The sequence below is a fragment of the Podarcis liolepis genome (assembly GCF_965112155.1).
Source record: "Podarcis liolepis genome assembly, chromosome: 11".
NCBI lineage: Eukaryota > Metazoa > Chordata > Lepidosauria > Squamata > Lacertidae > Podarcis > Podarcis liolepis.
In genome coordinates this window covers 26,422,398-26,440,198 of record NC_139565.1, presented here as the reverse complement: position 1 = coordinate 26,440,198, position 17,801 = coordinate 26,422,398, and the positions used below count along the sequence as shown (strand labels likewise).

The 17,801-nt window shown below is 41.9% G+C and overlaps 1 protein-coding gene across 1 annotated transcript in view; it reads right to left on the bottom strand.

Annotated features, from left to right (window-relative positions):
• Nucleotides 1-10,801: 10,801 nt before the first annotated feature.
• The window catches only part of LOC310688227 (uncharacterized protein), a 40,790-nt gene continuing 33,790 nt past the window's right edge, over nucleotides 10,802-17,801 (bottom strand). The window contains exons 9-12 of the mRNA XM_083464380.1: nucleotides 17,060-17,102; nucleotides 13,585-13,771; nucleotides 12,800-12,935; nucleotides 10,802-11,066 (exon numbers count right to left, since the gene is read on the bottom strand). Of these exons, the coding sequence (XP_083320506.1) occupies nucleotides 10,967-11,066; nucleotides 12,800-12,935; nucleotides 13,585-13,771; nucleotides 17,060-17,102 (466 nt within the window). The 3' untranslated portion in view covers nucleotides 10,802-10,966. The remainder of the gene's footprint in view (nucleotides 11,067-12,799; nucleotides 12,936-13,584; nucleotides 13,772-17,059; nucleotides 17,103-17,801) is intronic.

Below are 17,801 nucleotides of genomic sequence, written 5' to 3'. Positions count from 1 at the left end.
ATTTAAGTTGCCTCAAAGAATGGAAAAAAGTCATCTCCAAATTTATCTGATGGGGGGGGGGGGAGCCAGAAATTAAACACAAAAATTTGATAGATTTAAAAGAAAGAGGAGGCTTTGCCCTGCCAGACCTGCAATTGTATTATGAAGCAGCATGCTTGTGTTGGTTAAAAGAATGGATCGTATTGGAAAATGCAGACATTTTAGATCTGGAGGGTCATGACATAAAATTTGGCTGGCATGTTTGTCTTTGGTACAGGAAAGGTAAAATTTATAAGAGTTTTACGAACCACATAGAGTCTGGGAGAAGTATAAAAAAATTGTTGGAAAGGAAAACACCTCTATGGTTATCTCCCATTGAAGCAATTACAATTAAAAGAGTTAATATGGATAGACAATGGGTGGCTTATAGGGAACTACTGGATTTTACAGGGAGGGAACCCAGATTGGAACCTATGGAAGACTTAAGGAGTTGAGTCACAGATTGGTTACAATACTACCAGTTAAATGAGATGTTTAAGCTAAATTTTAAAAATAAGGTTTGGGACCAAAGCTCACAATTTGAAAGAGAATTATTACAGAGCAAGGATAAACATTTGTCTAAAATGTCTTTTGTTTCCTATTCTAGTATAAAATTATACAAGTTAGTTAAAACTTCAATGACACACTAGGCAATAGATATAGGACATAATATAGACTTAAACCTCTGGGAGAAACTTTGGAAATACAATTTGAAATTTACCGTATGTTATTCACTGAAAGAGAATTATATGAAAATGATTCATAGATGGTATTTAGCTAAGATGTATAAATCAGTATCAGATATGTGTTGGAAATGTAAAGAAATGGAACATACTTTTTCATATGTGGTGGACATGTAAAAAGGTAAAAGAATATTGGGAAATGATATATAATAAGCTGGAAAAAAATGTTTAAAACAACTCCTGCCCCCCCCAAAAAAATATGCAGGAAGAGAAGATAAAAATGAACAAAGGAAGGAGAGGGAGGCAAGTCACTGCATATTTAATAATATGTAAAATGTTTGTTTTGTTTGTAAAATTGAAAATTCAATAAAAATTATTATTATTAAATATATTTGTACACAGAGGGACTAAGTCTGGGAGCAGCATAGTTTTAATATTTTTGTATTTATGTAGCATTTTGACTATTCTTGGACCAGGTTGGCCCTCCAGATGATGTTGAACCATCATAGTTAGGGTTGATGGGCATTGTAGTCAAACATCTGGAGACCCACTCCCTGATTTAGACCTTCTTAGGCTGTGTAGACACTGTTCCTTCACAGTACGTTCTTTTCCCCCAAGAATCCTGGGAACTGTAGTTTTTAAGGGAGCTGGGAATGATGCTCCTGTGAAGGATAAACTAGAATTCCCAGGTGTTTTTTTAAGGAGAAGCCATGTTCTCTTTTTCCAGGATGCATCCTCTTTTTCATGGGTACAGTGGTACCTCAGGTTAAGTACTTAATTCATTCCGGAGGTCCGTACTTAACCTGAAACTGTTCTTAACCTGAAGCACCACTTTAGCTAAAGGGGCCTCCTGCTGCTGCCGTGCCGCCGCAGCACAATTTCTGTTCTCATCCTGAAGCAAAGTTCTTAACCTGAGGTAATATTTCTGGGTTAGCGGAGTCTGTAACCTGAAGCGTATGTAACCTGAAGCGTATGTAACCTGAGGTACCACTGTAGAGTCAGCACAGCGACCCATAGCTAAAAGTAGAAGTTGCCAAATGTGTACCAGAGGGTGATCCACTCTCGCACATGCCTAATGCATGTGTGTGCACATTGCATGGGTGCACTAGATGGTAAACAGGTGCTTGGTATATATGTGTGAATGGAGGCTTAAAGGTAAAGGTACCCCTGCCCGTACGGGCCAGTCTTGACAGACTCTAGGATTGTGTGCTCATCTCACTCTAGAGGCCGGGAGCCAGCGCTGTCCGCAGACACTTCCGGGTCACGTGGCCAGCTGACGAAGCTGCTCTGGCGTACCGGCACCAGAGCAGCACACGGAACGCCGTTTACCTTCCCGCTATAAAGCGGTCCCTATTTATCTACTTGCACCCGGGGGTGCTTTCAAACTGCTAGGTTGGCAGGCGCTGGGACCGAGCAATGGGATCCACTCTCGCACATGCCTAATGCATGTGGGTGCACATTGCATGGGTGCACTAGGTGGTAAACAGGTGCTTGGTATATATGTGTGAATGGAGGCTTGCTCTGCACAATTCTCCTTTCCAAAAAGTAGGTGGGGAGGGGGAAATTGGGTGAATCTGGCAAATGCATCTATGGGCCTTCTTATTCTATACGGCAAATAATTATTTTGGAACAACTTTAATTATTTGCCATATAGAATAAGATGCTGCAGCCTGTGAAAGAAACCATTCAAACCAAATAGCAACAGAGAGAAAGAGAGACATTATAGAGCTAGATCAATACTGCACATTATTTATAATGCTTTCATACCTGACAGGGATATATGTAACAATATCTGTGACCATGGTATCATATCAAGATCGGTTAAAGAAATCCTTTCATTTGGCTGTGCTCCCAACACTACTAGGTCTTATGACTGTGGTTTGGTGGATGCTGTCTGATACAGAGCCTTTGTTTTAGAGCAGGACCTCAAGGGAATGATATAATGCAACAAATAATCTGTGGATCTCAGAGCTTTCACAGCTAAGCACTTCCAATGAGTCACTGCTGGCGAGGCAAGCAAATGGTTGTGTAGGGAGGGGCATGATTTAATGGTGTAGATGACGGGGGAGATTTCTGTTCTGGAGAACACATTCTCTCTCTCTCTGATGCCTTTGCCAGTGTCTTTTACAAGTGGCTGATTTCAGCAAATCTTTCTTTCTGCAGTGCGTGGTTGGCCGTGATCTTGATGTGTTCATATTACGCAGCATTGACATGAGCCCAAGGTCACATCAAAGCAGAAGCACAGAGACAAACATTTAATCTGTCAGACATTATCTAAGCATGCTAGGGATTTGATGAGTTATGCTCTTGTAAGTAGCATAAACAGGTCCCTGTTCTGTAGAGAATCTCTTCATCAAGTTATTGTACAGGAACTCATAATGGGGGGGGGGAGAGACATGTTTTAAATGTGTAATATTTGTCAAAAAGACCTCAGGTCATTGCACCCAGCCCAGCCCACTGTGTCCTTGATTTTGTCCGAGCCCCTGCAGTGGCAGCTATGGCAGGGCACACCAGAGCACACACGCCTTGATCTGGCAAGAAAGAAGATGAACGGGGAAATCTGTAGTTGAGTCGCACCGCTTGGAGGCAGGATGATACAACACCCCAACACCATCTTCTCGGATGGCAACCTCTTTAGACCAGACGGTACACACCTATCAGCAGCACAGAACAAACTCTGGCTCTGGGATGTGGCAAGGGGCCTTAGGGATTGGTTGCAGATGTGAGCAGTTGGGTGGTGTGGTGTCAAGAGTGTCGGCTCGGGTGGTGGGTAAAGCATTGGGCCTGGAGCTTTAACATCAGGGTACCCCATTAAAGGGGTCTGGGAAGGGACATTGCTGTCTGGGAGCCCACATGGACCACAGCACCCCTTCAAGAGGTGGCCCTAGAGGGAGTGTCACACTCAATGTGTGTCGGGGCGCAACCTCCTTAACAGGGTCAAACAATCTCATTATCAACCAGCAGGCAGGCTGGTTTATCTTGGACACATACCCGATGCCTTCTCCTAATCTGGTTTATATGTGTTATCAATAAAGTTACGACCTATTTCATCCCAATAATATTGTCCTTTGTCTTCTTTAATATGGTTGACCCCCATCGCTGAGCAGTTTCCTCTTGGACACGCGATTAGAGTAGATCCACCTCTGGGTCCATCCAGTTGTCAAGATACTACACAGAAAGCCCATGGAAAGATGAAGGTGGTTGTTATGGTCCCAACAGCCACTTTTACCACAGTCTTTTGTTGACTGTGTATCATGATCACCCTTCACAATGTTTTCCTTATGATTCCCTGCAGAGAGACTTTTTACATCTCTTCTCTGTGTTTTTTTTAATGACATTTTGTTCTATTAATACCTAAATGAGTAAGAGCTTCCTGATGCCATCGAACTGCCTCTTTAATTTGGCAGGCAAAAGCAATTAGAAATCTGGCAGGAAAAGAGCTGAAGCTGTACATTGTGCAGCAATAGGATAAGCTACCAGTAGGTGCTGCAGTGCTTAAGCAGCTTGGGGAAGCAGGCCGGGAGTCGGCAGCCCTGGTAGTTGTGCTGAAAGCAGGATCAACTTTGTCCAATATTCTGACCAGACCCTACTGGATTCATATATATTGGCCAATGCTGCGAATCGTGGGTCTCTTCACCGTGGGGTTGCCATACGTCCGGGCGAAAATCCCTTCGATGTCCAGGAAAGTCCGTATGCATTTCGGAAGTCTAGATTTTGGTGAATGTGCTTAAAAATAGCTCAAAAACTTACTTTTGTTGAGATTTTGCAAAAGAAGCTCAACAACTTTGGAGAAAACTAAAAACAGCTCAACAGGTTTGCCCCACCCCAAATGCTCAACAACTTTGTCAAAAATGCCTTTTGTGTCCAGATTTTCACTTTTTGAAATATGGCAGCCCTTCTTCACTGTCAACCTCAGCTCTGTCTTCTTCCCTTCCTCTCCACACATCTCTGCTTGGTTTCTCCCTCCCTAACAAAGCTTTACCCCCAAAGCACAACAGGCAAGTAAAGGAATGTAGCTTTAACCATTGTTCTTTCTATGCAAAGTAAAGATAACCACAATATTGAAATTAATTGCTTATTATGGTCACAGACCAAGAGATGTATTATAGCTGCATCTCCTTTCTCTTTTCCCCATGTTGCTTTAGACTGTGTGTGTTCTTTCACCAGGGACCAGTTTGCTTTTTAACAACTGCATCCATATTGGACCTGAAATTGTTTCTATATATGTTTCTGTTAATTTTTTTTTTTTTGTTAGATCACTTTGGGATGTTTCAGGGGAAGTAGCTCTTAAACAAAATAAACAAATAACATTTCGTACAGCATTTAGCACGTTGTAAAGAAGCAGAGATATAGTGGCTGCCTTGTGAAATAAGGCTATATTAGAATCACTGGACTCTGTTGCACAACTATTGTGACATAATTTCCATTATACTGTATTTTGGTGCTGAAAAAAGAGTGTGGTCCATTGCCTTTCAAACTACTAGACCCATTCAGGTCTAATATTCTAATACTTAATAAAGCAGTTGCTACATTTAAATAATAAATATAATACACATCTACTGTGTATTATAATTTCTCTCTCTCTCTCTCTCTCTCTCTCTCTCTCTCTCTCTCTCACACACACACACACACACACACACACAGAGAGAGAGAGAGAGAGAGAGCGCGCTTATGGGTGGGTTAAGGTGTAAAACTGAGTAAGAGATATTGGCAGGTTAATTATGCATTTAAGTACAACTGTATTGTACCTCATTCCTCTTTGAAATACTTTGAAATGTGAAGGTGAGCCAGAAGATAGCAACCTACAGCCTGATTTGCGACGTCACGACAGCAGCACAAATCAGCACATGTCTGCTTTGACACCACAGCAGCTCATCTGAATTCAGCTCCTGTCTGTTCATGGACCAAACAAATCCAGACAATGCCAGCATTCCAGATTTTCCTTGTAGCCCTTCTAGTGAAAGAGAGCACTCTTTTCTCATTGGTGCACTATTGAAAAGATGTCAAGGGCAAACAGCTGTACACTGTGAATTGTTTAGCTATTGCTCCCGATCCTTTGTTCTTTGACCCATAGCGCAATCAGGAGAAAGCAGCAAAAGGCTCGGGAGACAGAGTTTGCCCCCCCCATTGCTCTCTTGAAATGTTTCTGAGCTGAACCCATTTCTGGTCCGTTGCTTTTGCAAAAGCATCAGGCTAGCATTCTAAGCAATGGAATCAAATGAGGGGAAATTAACCTGTGCTGAAAATTTTCTGTTAGACGCAACCTTCAAATGCTGTTGGTAAATATTTGTATTTATTGTGTATGCATACTCAATAACCAATACAGAGGCCTGGGGGGAAAAAACTGTCCCCTACAAGAATGTTTCTGGGATGAGACATCTAGAGAAAAGAATGCCTAAACTCAAAGACATGAAGAAGCAAAGTACCACTAGGCACAGGAAAAACCTGAAAAAAGTACAGATTAAAGATAGAAAGGGCAAACCAATCATTCTAGAACAGGCATAGGCAAACTCGGCCCTCCAGATGTTTTGGGACTACAGTTCCCATCATCCCTGACCACTGGTTCTGTTAGCTAGGGATCATGGGAGTTGTAGGCCAAAAACATCTGGAGGGCCAAGTTGGCCTATGCCTGTTCTAGAGACTGTATGCACATTAATTGTGTAATTCTGTTAACTATGCTTGCCTTAGGGTTGAAGCTACTTGGATTTTTGACCCTGTAAGCTGCTGTGCTGAAGGAGCAGCTCAGAGGTTCCAGCACTGATGCGTGAATACAACTTGTCTCCTTCTGTGGCATTGGAGCCTTACTCCATCCTTGATGCACAGCTTTGCTGGTCATGGTTGTACAGAAGTCTCATAGCTTAGCAGTAGAGCAACTCTTTTTTTAAGATTGAGACACTGTTTGTGGATGGTTCCCTAGACCGGATGGATGGCAGCTTGCCTACTCTTGATGGGGTCACACCACCTCTGAAGGAGCAGGCACATGGGGCTGCTCCTGAATCCTTCGCTGTCGCTTGAGGTTCAGGTGGCCTCGGTGGCACAGAGTGTCTTCCATCAGCTTCAGCTGGTGGCCCAGCTGCACCCTTATCTGGACAGGGATAGCCTAACCTCTGTTGTCTATGCACTAGTATCATCTAGGTTAGATTACCACAACGCATTATATGTAGGACTGCCTCTGAAGACAGTATGGAAACTTAAGCTGGTGCAGAATCTGGCAGCCAGGTTGCTCACCGGGGCAAGATGGTTTGAGCATATTACACCAATCTGGCCCGACTGCACTGGCTGCCATTTAGTTTCTGGGCCCTATTCAAAGTGTTGGTTTTGACCTATGGCTCAAGACTGCAATACCTCAAGGACGACCTCTCTCCAGATGAACCTACTTGGACCCTGAGATCATTGTCTAAGGCCCTTTTTCATGTGCCTCCTCCATGTGAAGTCTGGAGGGTGGCAGCACAAGAATGGGCCTTTTCTGCAGTGGCTCCCCATTTGTAGAATACGCTCCCCAGGGAGGTTCGGCTGGCACTTTCATTATACACCTTTGGGTGCCTGACAAAAAACGTTCCTCTTCAACCAGGCCTTGGCCTGATGGACATCCAATGCCTTTTTAAATGTGTTGTGGGAGAGGGGATTATTGGTTTGTTGCTGTTATTATTTTCACTATTTAGTGGTTTTTATATTGTAGCTTTATGTTGTGAACAGTCCTGAGATCTGCGGATGGAGGGTGGAATACAAATTTTAATAATAATAATAATTCTATATACAGAAGCTTCCAGGTTCTAACTTTAGGTAGGGTTGAAGGAAACTCCTGTCTGATAGCTTGGAGAGAGCCATCACTGGCCTGTGTAGAGCATGATGAGATTGAGGGGGCCAATGGCTTACTTAAGTCTAAGATAGCTTCCTCTGTTTCTAACTAAATCTGTCCTCTTAAGGATGTATACAGGGTGCCAGGGGTAAGTGGATCAGCTGAGCCAAAAGTCCATGCCAATTGGCCACATTCATCTTAGCTCAGGACAAAGAGTGGAGCACCTTTGCATCCATCTTGTTTAGGTTGTTCTGTGTTGTTTTCATCTGTACTGCCATTGTTGTGTTCAGTGCCTTTTGTGAATAGTCATACCTGGATCAAGGCCTAAGACAATAATTAATATACCATTGGAAACAAAGAAAATCCCAGTTAGCAAGTCCATTCTTGAACGCAGCCAGACTGTTTGCTACCTGAAGTTATTCAGAATAGGGCTTTGGTAACAATTAAGAATGAATTGTCTCCCATCCAGAGAAAATGACATATAATTCAAACATTTCTTCATGTTTACCACATGGAAAATGCATTTCACCTACAATATAAATAAACACAAAGATTAATACCAGGAACGTTAAACAATGAAATCATGTGTGTTTTGTTTGTGATCTCTGACCTGACGTAACAGACCTTGGGACATGTTTCTGTCATATCTTAGTAGCAGATGACAAATGGTTCAGTTCAAATTATCTCCTCCTGCTGCAGCCAATTTACTGGCAACAGTGCAGAGCATTTCCTAACAAAGGACTGTTGACCTCCAAACTAGCGTCTCTTCTCTTTCACTTTTTTTTTTTTAAAAAACTACAGTCAATCCCATGTAGAAGGTGAGAGAAGGATATGATTTGCTTTGCATCTGGAATTATGTGTTGTGAAAAACTGGAAAGATGATCACATGCTATCTCACAACTAAGTAGGTAGATCTTAACTGGCTATATGGATGGGGCGGAAATTTAATTTCCTTTCCATTTTAATGGGAAATGACCTCCTTCACACTTCCCTAGCCAAAAGGTGAGCTACAACACAATGAGCCTTCAAATTCCGGACTTCTCCAGATTTTGCAAAGCAGGTCTCCAGTCACAGTGTTCAGAATGCATGTTTTAGGGGGAAGCATGCATAAAAATGCATACGTTCATGAAAAACAACTTACCCCAAATGCATTAAAGTATGGAAAATTGTAAAAACTGCATACAAAATTGTAAAATATGCATACAAAAATGTGCCTCTTAGGAGAAAGTTACACTAAAATGTTGGTGGATTTCCATGAGGGTTTTTAAAAAATGCAGATTGCTGTGGAACTGATGGGGAAAATGAGAAACTGAAATGAACAGATTCATGCTTTCCTTATTGGCTATCATACATTTGCTTAGCATATTCTACTGTGGTTCAGTCAGTCACATAATGAATGGATTTGTGTGTTTGCACCCATTTACCATTCTTAACCCATACAGATTGTGTACACAAACACTAGTGTCAATGTGGCATTAAGGATCCTCTATGTTTACTCAGACGTAATTCCCAGTGAGTTCAATGGAATGTCGGTTTAGTTAATACCCCCCCTTACTCTTAGGTAAGAGTGTGCAGGTTTGTCGCCTGACACCATTAAGAAATCTTCAAAATGCAGTGATCCCTCTGTCCTTAGTGGAATCATTTTTAAAGCATGAAAGCTGGAAGTTTTGAAATTTAAAATGTTCTGTACAATGGCTGCTCAGTACTAATAAAACACGCCCCCTGCCCCCCAAAAGCTACAGTACAATCAGCAAAGCAGTTTGCTGTAGGTTTGCTCAGCTGATGCAACAGAATGAAACTTAATCAATTAGCAGAGAAAATTTACAGGAAGCAACCATTAGTAAATAATGTCTGTGCCATCATTTAACAAGCTACACCTGACATCACTGTAATCAGGGAAATATAATATTTAATTCCTGAAGTGTCCATGAATACTGTACAGTCTCTTTTATGCAATGCCCACAATTTAATATCGCCATCCTTTGGTGTATATGAAATATAATTCCCCCACATTCTCCTCTTTATAAAAACCTATAATCCCCCCCTTCATTTAAAATTAGCACTCTATCATGCTAGTGGGGCACGATGCCAGCACAGCAGATGGGCATATATGTGGGTATGCCATTGAAGTCTGGTTACAAGGCAACTGGATTTTCATCTAAGAATCTGGCAATGCTGGTTGCTTAGGATTCAAGAGAAAGCTTAACTCTCCACTACTGTCATGTGAAGCTGTGCAAAATCAGTTGATGAAATAAACTAGACATAATTTTCGGGAGGAGGACACCAAAATGGCCAGATTCTGGGAAATAAAACTTTTTGAAACACAGAGCGGAAGAAATAAAATTTGGTGTCCTTCAGCCAATTGATAGGCAGTCAAAACTCTGACATTTGTCTGTTGTTCAGTAATGAACCTGTAGTCACTCAGGGCATTGTGAAAAGACCTCCTGTGGTTTGCTTTCTGCAGAATGGAGGTGCACATTTTCTCCTATATGGGGCAGGAAAGGGGCTTCATGATAAACCACAAGCATAAATTTCTGGTCTGGTTTGATAAACATTATGCTTTCAATCTTATTTAGTTTTCCAGTTCAATTCTGCATGTGTCTACTTAGAAGTCACTTCTATAGATGTCAATGGGGCGTATTTCCATGTGAGTGTAGGACTGCAACCTTATAGCCTAGTTTCAATAAAGACAAACCATTGTATGATTACACCCATGATTAATAACACCATACATACATACATCATGATTCTTTCCAAAGAAATATGTTTGATATAAACAAACAAAAAGCTTTCTGAAATGGCTTTTTTAAAAAAACAACCTCCCCCCCCCAAAAAAAAACCCATAAAAAATTAACTTTGGTAAATGCCGTTATGATTTTGGCAAGAACAAGAACATAGAGGGACATCTGGGGAGAAAAATACCAATTCACCGCTGTGAAAAACATCATCAGTGTGTTATAGTGACAATAGATACCTATAATTAAGTCAACTGAAATGTCTGCACATCAAATTATATGCTGCTATTTATAACTGCAGTTGTCCATTAGCATTAGCTTGCAAATGTGCTTGAAACTCCAGAGGAAAATGGGAAAAATATTATTCAGGAATATTTGAGTTTAACGCCTGTAAAAGCACAGGACAACAATTCTCAGGAGCAAACATGCACCCCCCCAACCCTTAGAGAATGATGTTTTCCACACTGAAAATAAGATCATAACAACACATTGCATGAGTCTAATTGTAGCTCCTCCTGAGTAGTAGGTGCAGTTAAAAAAAAAAAGACACAAAACAAATGGGGGAATATCCACACGAAGGGCTTTTTGTTTATTTACTAATTGCTTACAAAATTGTGCAGCTTGTAAGTTATGAGAGATGTGATGGTCAAATGTTACTAAATTATCATTTGCTGGTAGCAGGTACACACTTGTTCTGAAGCCCAGCACAGAAGACTGTATTAGATTCCCCTTCACATCTTGGTCTCCTCCAATGGTCGGTTCATGAAGTCTTGAATGGCCTGGTTTAATGGCAACCACTTACTGACTGAGGCTTTCAGTGCCGTGATCCATCTGGAAGAAAGGAATAGGCAGAGCTGGTCACTAAATGAATGGTGTTTGGATAACAGCAAGCTCAAGACTGCTTGAGTTTGCATCAATATGGCAGATGAACAATCATATCACAGCAAATGCGCTGCCAAAAGTAGCAGGGACTGGAAGCATGGCAAAGTTTTTGTAAAAAGAATTATTTAGGAGGAATGGACGGTAGCTCTAGTTTTCAACACAACAATTATGGGGTTTTTTTGGGGGGGGGACTCCTACATTTCCTCCTGCAAATACTTATTCTTTGATCTAGTTTTAAGCCAGGCATGGAAAGCATTGTGGGATTCAGAATAAAATGGATAACTAACTGACTGAGATTGTGGTTTGAATATTTTGACATGTGATGGATAACTGGAATGTCTGCATTGTACCAAGTCCTGGAAAGTAATATACAAAATGTGGCTTAAACCAAGACAGGATAAGTCCTGCTCTTTCTGTGGGTCTGTGATTAAGGATGTGGGAAATTCTGACGAAAACATAATGACAATGCACTTTACGTAATTAATTGTGCAAACTGCGTAAATTGCATAATGTTGCCATATAAATTACATTCTCATTACATTATTCCCCTGTTCATTTCATCGAAAAGGTTTCTGGTGGAAGACAAACTCTAGTCACTGGCGGAGGAAGAGGAGTGTGGGGGGAGTGCACCGCCCCTGGCAGCGCAATCCCGGTGGGGTGCCATCGTCGCTGCCCCTCACCCACGCTGGGTGCCATGCCCCTGTGGGTGGTGCACCAGCCCCGCCCCCACCTGCTCTCCACCCCCACCCCCCGTGTCGAAGCATGAAGTTCTGCCACTGACTCTAGTAGAATAGAAACCATGCTGTATGTGATGAATACAGGAGGGAATGGAAAATGATACATTCTTACTTCCCTATATGTGATGCATCAAAAGTTTGAAGGACCATTCCCCTTAGCATAGATCACTTCCACAGTGACGCTGTTTCCTCAGTTACTGTGATGAAATTGTCGTGTATGGATATCTTTAAATATCTATGGACGTCTCATTAGGATTTTAAGATTTTAAGAAGGCACAACTCATTTCCTTCTACTCTCTTATGTAGCCTTAAAGTCACCATTCTCCAACACACACACACAGCTTTAAAGGAAGACTCTCTTGTGAAATGGTGGAATTAGAATTTATCAGCAGATTTGACTGTATTGGTTTAAGACTCAAGTTTCTCTTCCACTAGAGGTGATAAATTAACATAGCAAAGGTAGAAAGATGCTATTAAATTCCGTTTTGTTGTTCTGTTTATATATTGTATATATTTGAGCTTTGTACAGAAATAACACAATGCATTTCATAGCTTTTTCAAGTCCACTATTTACATTTACCCCCCCCTTTGTGTGCACATTTTAGAAATGCCACAATAAATATGTCCTTAATGTGTCAGTTGTACTTATTTTCATTTTTTCTTATTCCAGAGGTGTTTGAGTTTCCTTCCAACCAAGCTTTCCCACTGAACCTCTCCTTCAATGCATCTTTAAAAGAAACACAGTAATAATGTCCCTATTCGAACCATAATTGTTCATAGAAAACTTCAGTTCTACTTAAAGGTAGTCAACCACCCAGACAATTACTCAGAAGCCTCAAAACTCTCTACTTCACTCATTGTCTACAACTACGGAAAGGTAGTGAAAAGACAGATAGAAATGGGCTAGAGAAACAATTTCAGAGGAAAGAGGAGCACATCATCTACCGTTTGTTTTCGGTCACACTTTCTGCACATAAGTAGAAGGTTTTAAACTCCTCCGAAGGTGGCTTCACTTCAATCACGGACCTCCTGGAACCAAGGGCCTGTTCACTCACAGTGTATCCCTGCAGGTAAATCCCACCTAGAAAAATAAAGAGGGACAATAGGCAAAACGTAGAGGACACACTATGCACACAGATGGCCCCAGAGTCTCCAGCAAAAAGAAGAAGAAACCCAGGAATCAGGCTGGGAAAGTCATCTCTTTTGAGACCCAGAGGAAATCACTGCCGGTATGAGGCTAAATGGGTCACAGGTTCCCGCATTCATAAACCTAACAGATCAGGTGCTTTTCCTGAGCAAGGTTCTCCAGATCACATCAGGTCCACTACACTTCCTTGACCGACTCCCAAGAACTCTAGCTCTGCCCGTCAGCTGTTTATTGACATTTTCTCAAATATTTCTGTGTTGCAGAGGATGCACAGTGTCACAACGAAATAAAGTGATTGTATCTTGAAAAGTCACTGTAAGAATCAGGACCCCTGGAATGCCAGGCCAAAGCACCAACAATGTAATAAAGGAATACTGAAAGTAGACCTAGCAAAGCATAGGTCACCCCATCGACTTCATGGCTGAGTGGAGATTTGAACCCTGGTCTCCCAGGTCATAGTCCAACCCTCTAACGGTTACACCACACTGAAGCTTCCTGTTTTACATTATTGGCATTTTCGTATTATGTATAGGGAAAAAACCTACTTGGTTTCAAAAAAGGAGGAGGAAAGGTGAGCACCTACCAAGGGCATGGGTAGAGCGTATGCTGGCATAAAAATACAAGCAGCCATCTTTCAGAATGCAGTAATGTTGAACCCACATGTCCTTGTTCTTGTCCAATTGGTGAAGAAGTCCCAGGCACTCCGGGTTTTTGATGGCAAGTGGTGGAAGGCTTGTGTTGTGCATGGTGACATCTACCCAGACGTGGTTCTGCACATTGGAGTTAGTAAAGAGATCACTTTTACTGTTGTTAAATGAGCTCAATGCACACAAACATGTCCAAGCATATTTAAAGCCACAAGAATTTAGAAAGTTAAGATGTCAGCTTGTAATTTGTCCAGTCTATACAGTGGTACCTCGGGTTACAGACACTTCAGGTTACAGACTCCGCTAACCCAGAAATAGTACCTCGGGTTAAGAACTTTGCTTCAGGATGAGAACAGAAATCGCACGGCGGCAGCGGGAGGCCCCATTTAGTTAAAGTGGTACCTCAGTTTAAGAACAGTTTCAGGTTAAGAACGGACCTCCAGAATGAATTAAGTTCTTAACTCGAGGTACCACTGTATTGTGAAACGGGCAGATCTCTCAACAATCCATAAGGCGCATGCATACTCTGGCCTGTTAAATTCTGATTTCCTGCTGTCAGCATTCTATAAATCCATACTGTGCCCATTTTAATGTTCATTTTTCATTTTGGTTATTAGCTTCACGGTGATTTTGGATATCACGTTAATCAGCACATTTCTCAAGTCTCATGCCTTCAAATGTAGCATGTGATATGTCAAATGACGATTTGCTAAGCAACGTATCTGGCCAAATACATCTGGTGGGGATGAGAATAAAGAATGCATGCTTGAAGCAGTGAAATGAACCCATTCTTTAATTACACTGACATTCATCTGACATTCATCTTAATATATGGGTCTGAAAGGCATGCAGTTGGAATCTAACATTAGAAGCTGTTTTCAGATGTTAGCGTTTGCAAAGCTTGAAGCTTGCTTTGAAGTTAGCTTCTAGATGGAATGGCCATGTTAGTCAGCTGTAGCAAAACGTATTAAGTATCTTGTGGCACAAACAAATACATGATCACATATAGCATATGCAGCATCTGATGGAACAGACTCCAATTCAGAGATGGGGAGCCTGCAAGCAGTCCAGATATTGTGGGACTCCAGTTCCCATGAGCCCCAGCCAACATGTCTAATGGTCAGGAATGATGGTAGCTGTAGTCCTGCCACAACTGGAAGGCCACATGGGTCCCACCCCTGCCCTAGTCTGTGGAAGCTTAGCCTTTAATGAGCTTTTTTAGTCTTGAAGTTGCCACAAAACTCTTGAGCTGTCCCTAATGAAGTCTTATCAGAATGCCTTGCCATGACACAACTCAGCTCTAGGTAGGGTTGAGCAGCGTTACATTAAGTTGTGGTTCTTGTCTGTGATGGGACTACTCAGACAACTGCTTTGCTAGAGGTACTTGTTCCTGAGGCTAATAAAATCTACTCAGTCCAGATAATAAATTAAATAGTTCACTAGATGCTTAAACATTGTCTGAAGCAGAGTGTGCAAACAAGCAATTCTAAAGATTCTTAGAAAAACAGAGGACAATCCAACTGGTGCCCATCAATCAGCAGAATGACCTTCTGCTTGCACTTCTTCCTGCTTTTGTCTGCTTCACACCTGAAATCCACTCCAGAGGGCTGAGAGTTTGCAAGGAAAAGGAGGAGGAGGAGATGTAACATCATTTGCATGAGTGGAAGTCTGCTCACACAGCAGAGGTTACTGAACAACGGCTCCTACTGACATTTATATGAAATTGGAAGGTTGTACAACTTAGAGAACAGCTTGAATGAAGGCCATCGCTTGATCTATTGTGATTGTTTATCTCCTGACATCTTTCAAAGATTCCCCTGTTGCTACCTAGAGTGGAAGGTGTGCATATATCCATGCGGAACAGGCCTAAAAACAATAACAAAACTCTTGAGAATTAAATCAGGTTGCCACGGTCTCATGTACAAACAAATGTGTGGCTATGTGAAAAGCATCGAGCTGCAAACCAGGTCATTTCTCCTCATTTTCACATCAGATGGAAGCTCAAGAGTTGAGCCTCGGTGGTCTAAAGCAAATGTGCTTGTTTATCAGCAAAATTGGTAAGCAGCCTATGTCTTTGCTCATTTGAAGTCCTTGGAGAGAAGCCATACAATGTTGATGATCTATTTCCCTTTAAATTGCATTATTTCCTCTGGAGCCTTGATCAGCCTGCAGAGGAGGAGATGAGCTAACTTCAGGAAATACTGTTAAGTGCATGCCCCGCCATCCCTTGCCAGTGAACCTTCTGGGATGTACGGTGGCAAAGTGCAAAGAGATGACTGAAAGGATGCTCGGCACATATGCGGAATAGATGCTTTACTCTCAGTCTCATTAGGATGACATAGCACCAACACTTCAGTGTGTGGCACCATTGAGTTTGCAATAAAGAGAACCACTGTCCATTGCAAAAGGGAGTTCTTGTTATTTTGCCTAAAAAACCAAACAACCCTCTGGGTGGCTTGTCAGACTAAAGAGGATTGTAATTTAGCATTCGCTTATTCCGTTACATTTTTTTTAAAAGGGAGAAACCATAAACTGTAAGCAAAAATTACTAATGAGACCTGTTAGGTGATTGTATTTGCATCTGTTCATGTGAAAGGAAATGAAAAAGAAAACAAAATGATGTCTTAACCAGAGCGTAGCAGCAAAGTAGTAATCTATAAAAAATAATGGGTTTCCCAAGCAGGAGAAAATTGCTAAAAGGCTGAAATGGTCTAAAACCACATTATCCGAAGAAACCTTTCACCCCTGGTCTTAGCAATGTTTGACTTATTTTTACATCCTGCATAGTTCTGACTGCTTTAATATTCTTGTATATATGTAGTATTTTTGGCAGCATTTAGACCAGGGTAGCCCTTCAGATGATGTTGAACCATCATGGTTAGGGATGATGGGGATTGCCTCTGGAGGGCTGGAGGTTTCTTGTCCCTGATTTAGACCTTCTTAAGCATATTCTTTCTATTGAGGAATTCTGGGCCTTTGTTAAGGGTTGCTTGGAGTTGAAAATCTGGATACCCTACCAGAGTTAATGTTTCTGTTTTCAAGAATGGCTTAGCAAAGCTGTTGCTATGGCTAAGAAAGAACTATTACAGAGAGATCCCAGAGTGCAGGGCAGCTTCACACAGCAGCTCACCTGTTGGTTTGCAAATAGCATGCAGAACACTTGAAGTTGGTTCCGCCTGCCCCATGAATGACTGCCAAGAGCTGAGGGCCACGAAGATAAAGTACTCACTCAGCATGTGCCCTAGGATTGGCATATGTGAGAGACCAGAAGGGGGACTTAATCCCTTGTCAAGTACTCTCTCGTAGACTTTGGTGAGTCTATGCACAAATTAAGGTCACCCTCAGCATGTAAAGTCTGTAAATTAGAAATGGACATGCACAAACAGAAACAAAGGCTCTGGCAAGGATTACCTGATGAACGGGATGCACAGCTTTCTCCATGGCCTCCAGCCACCTATGGAGGGAAAAAAAACCATAGATGAGAATAGGTTTGCTTGACAGGAATAGTGCAACATTGTGGCCCTTTAGGGAAAATGGTAGATAGCTACTCACTTACACAGGCCTGTGTGATAAAATAATTGGCAGGGCCAATTTCAAACACATGCAGGAGTCTGTACCTCACAAAAACAGGTGCTAACACCCTCACAGCATTCCTCATACAGGTATGAAGAAACATTTTGCAAATGTTCCTCATCTCCACCATTGCCATACTTCTTTTCCTCTGCTGTCGGAGGACAAATATGCACATAGCCACCTATATCCAAAATAGTATTGGTGTCTCCTAGTAGGAGAAGGAATTATGTATGTATAGAATATGCAGAGAATGCGCAAATGGAAATCTTGAAAGCAGGCTGAATACAGTTGCTGGGGAAATCACAGTGAGTGAAGGCTGTTGACCTCATACCCTGCTTGCTGATTTCCCACAGGAAGCTGGTTGGAAGCAAGCAGGGAGCCAGTGTGGTGAAGTGGTTAGAGTGTTGGACTAGGACCTGGGAGACCAGGGTTCTAATCTTCACTTGGCCATGAAGGCCGCTGGGTGACCTTGGGCCAGTCACTCACTTGCAGTCTAACCTCTACTTCAGAGAATTGTTGTGAGGATGAACTGTACATCAGCTCAAGCCCCATGGAGGAAAGATGGATATAAATGCAATAA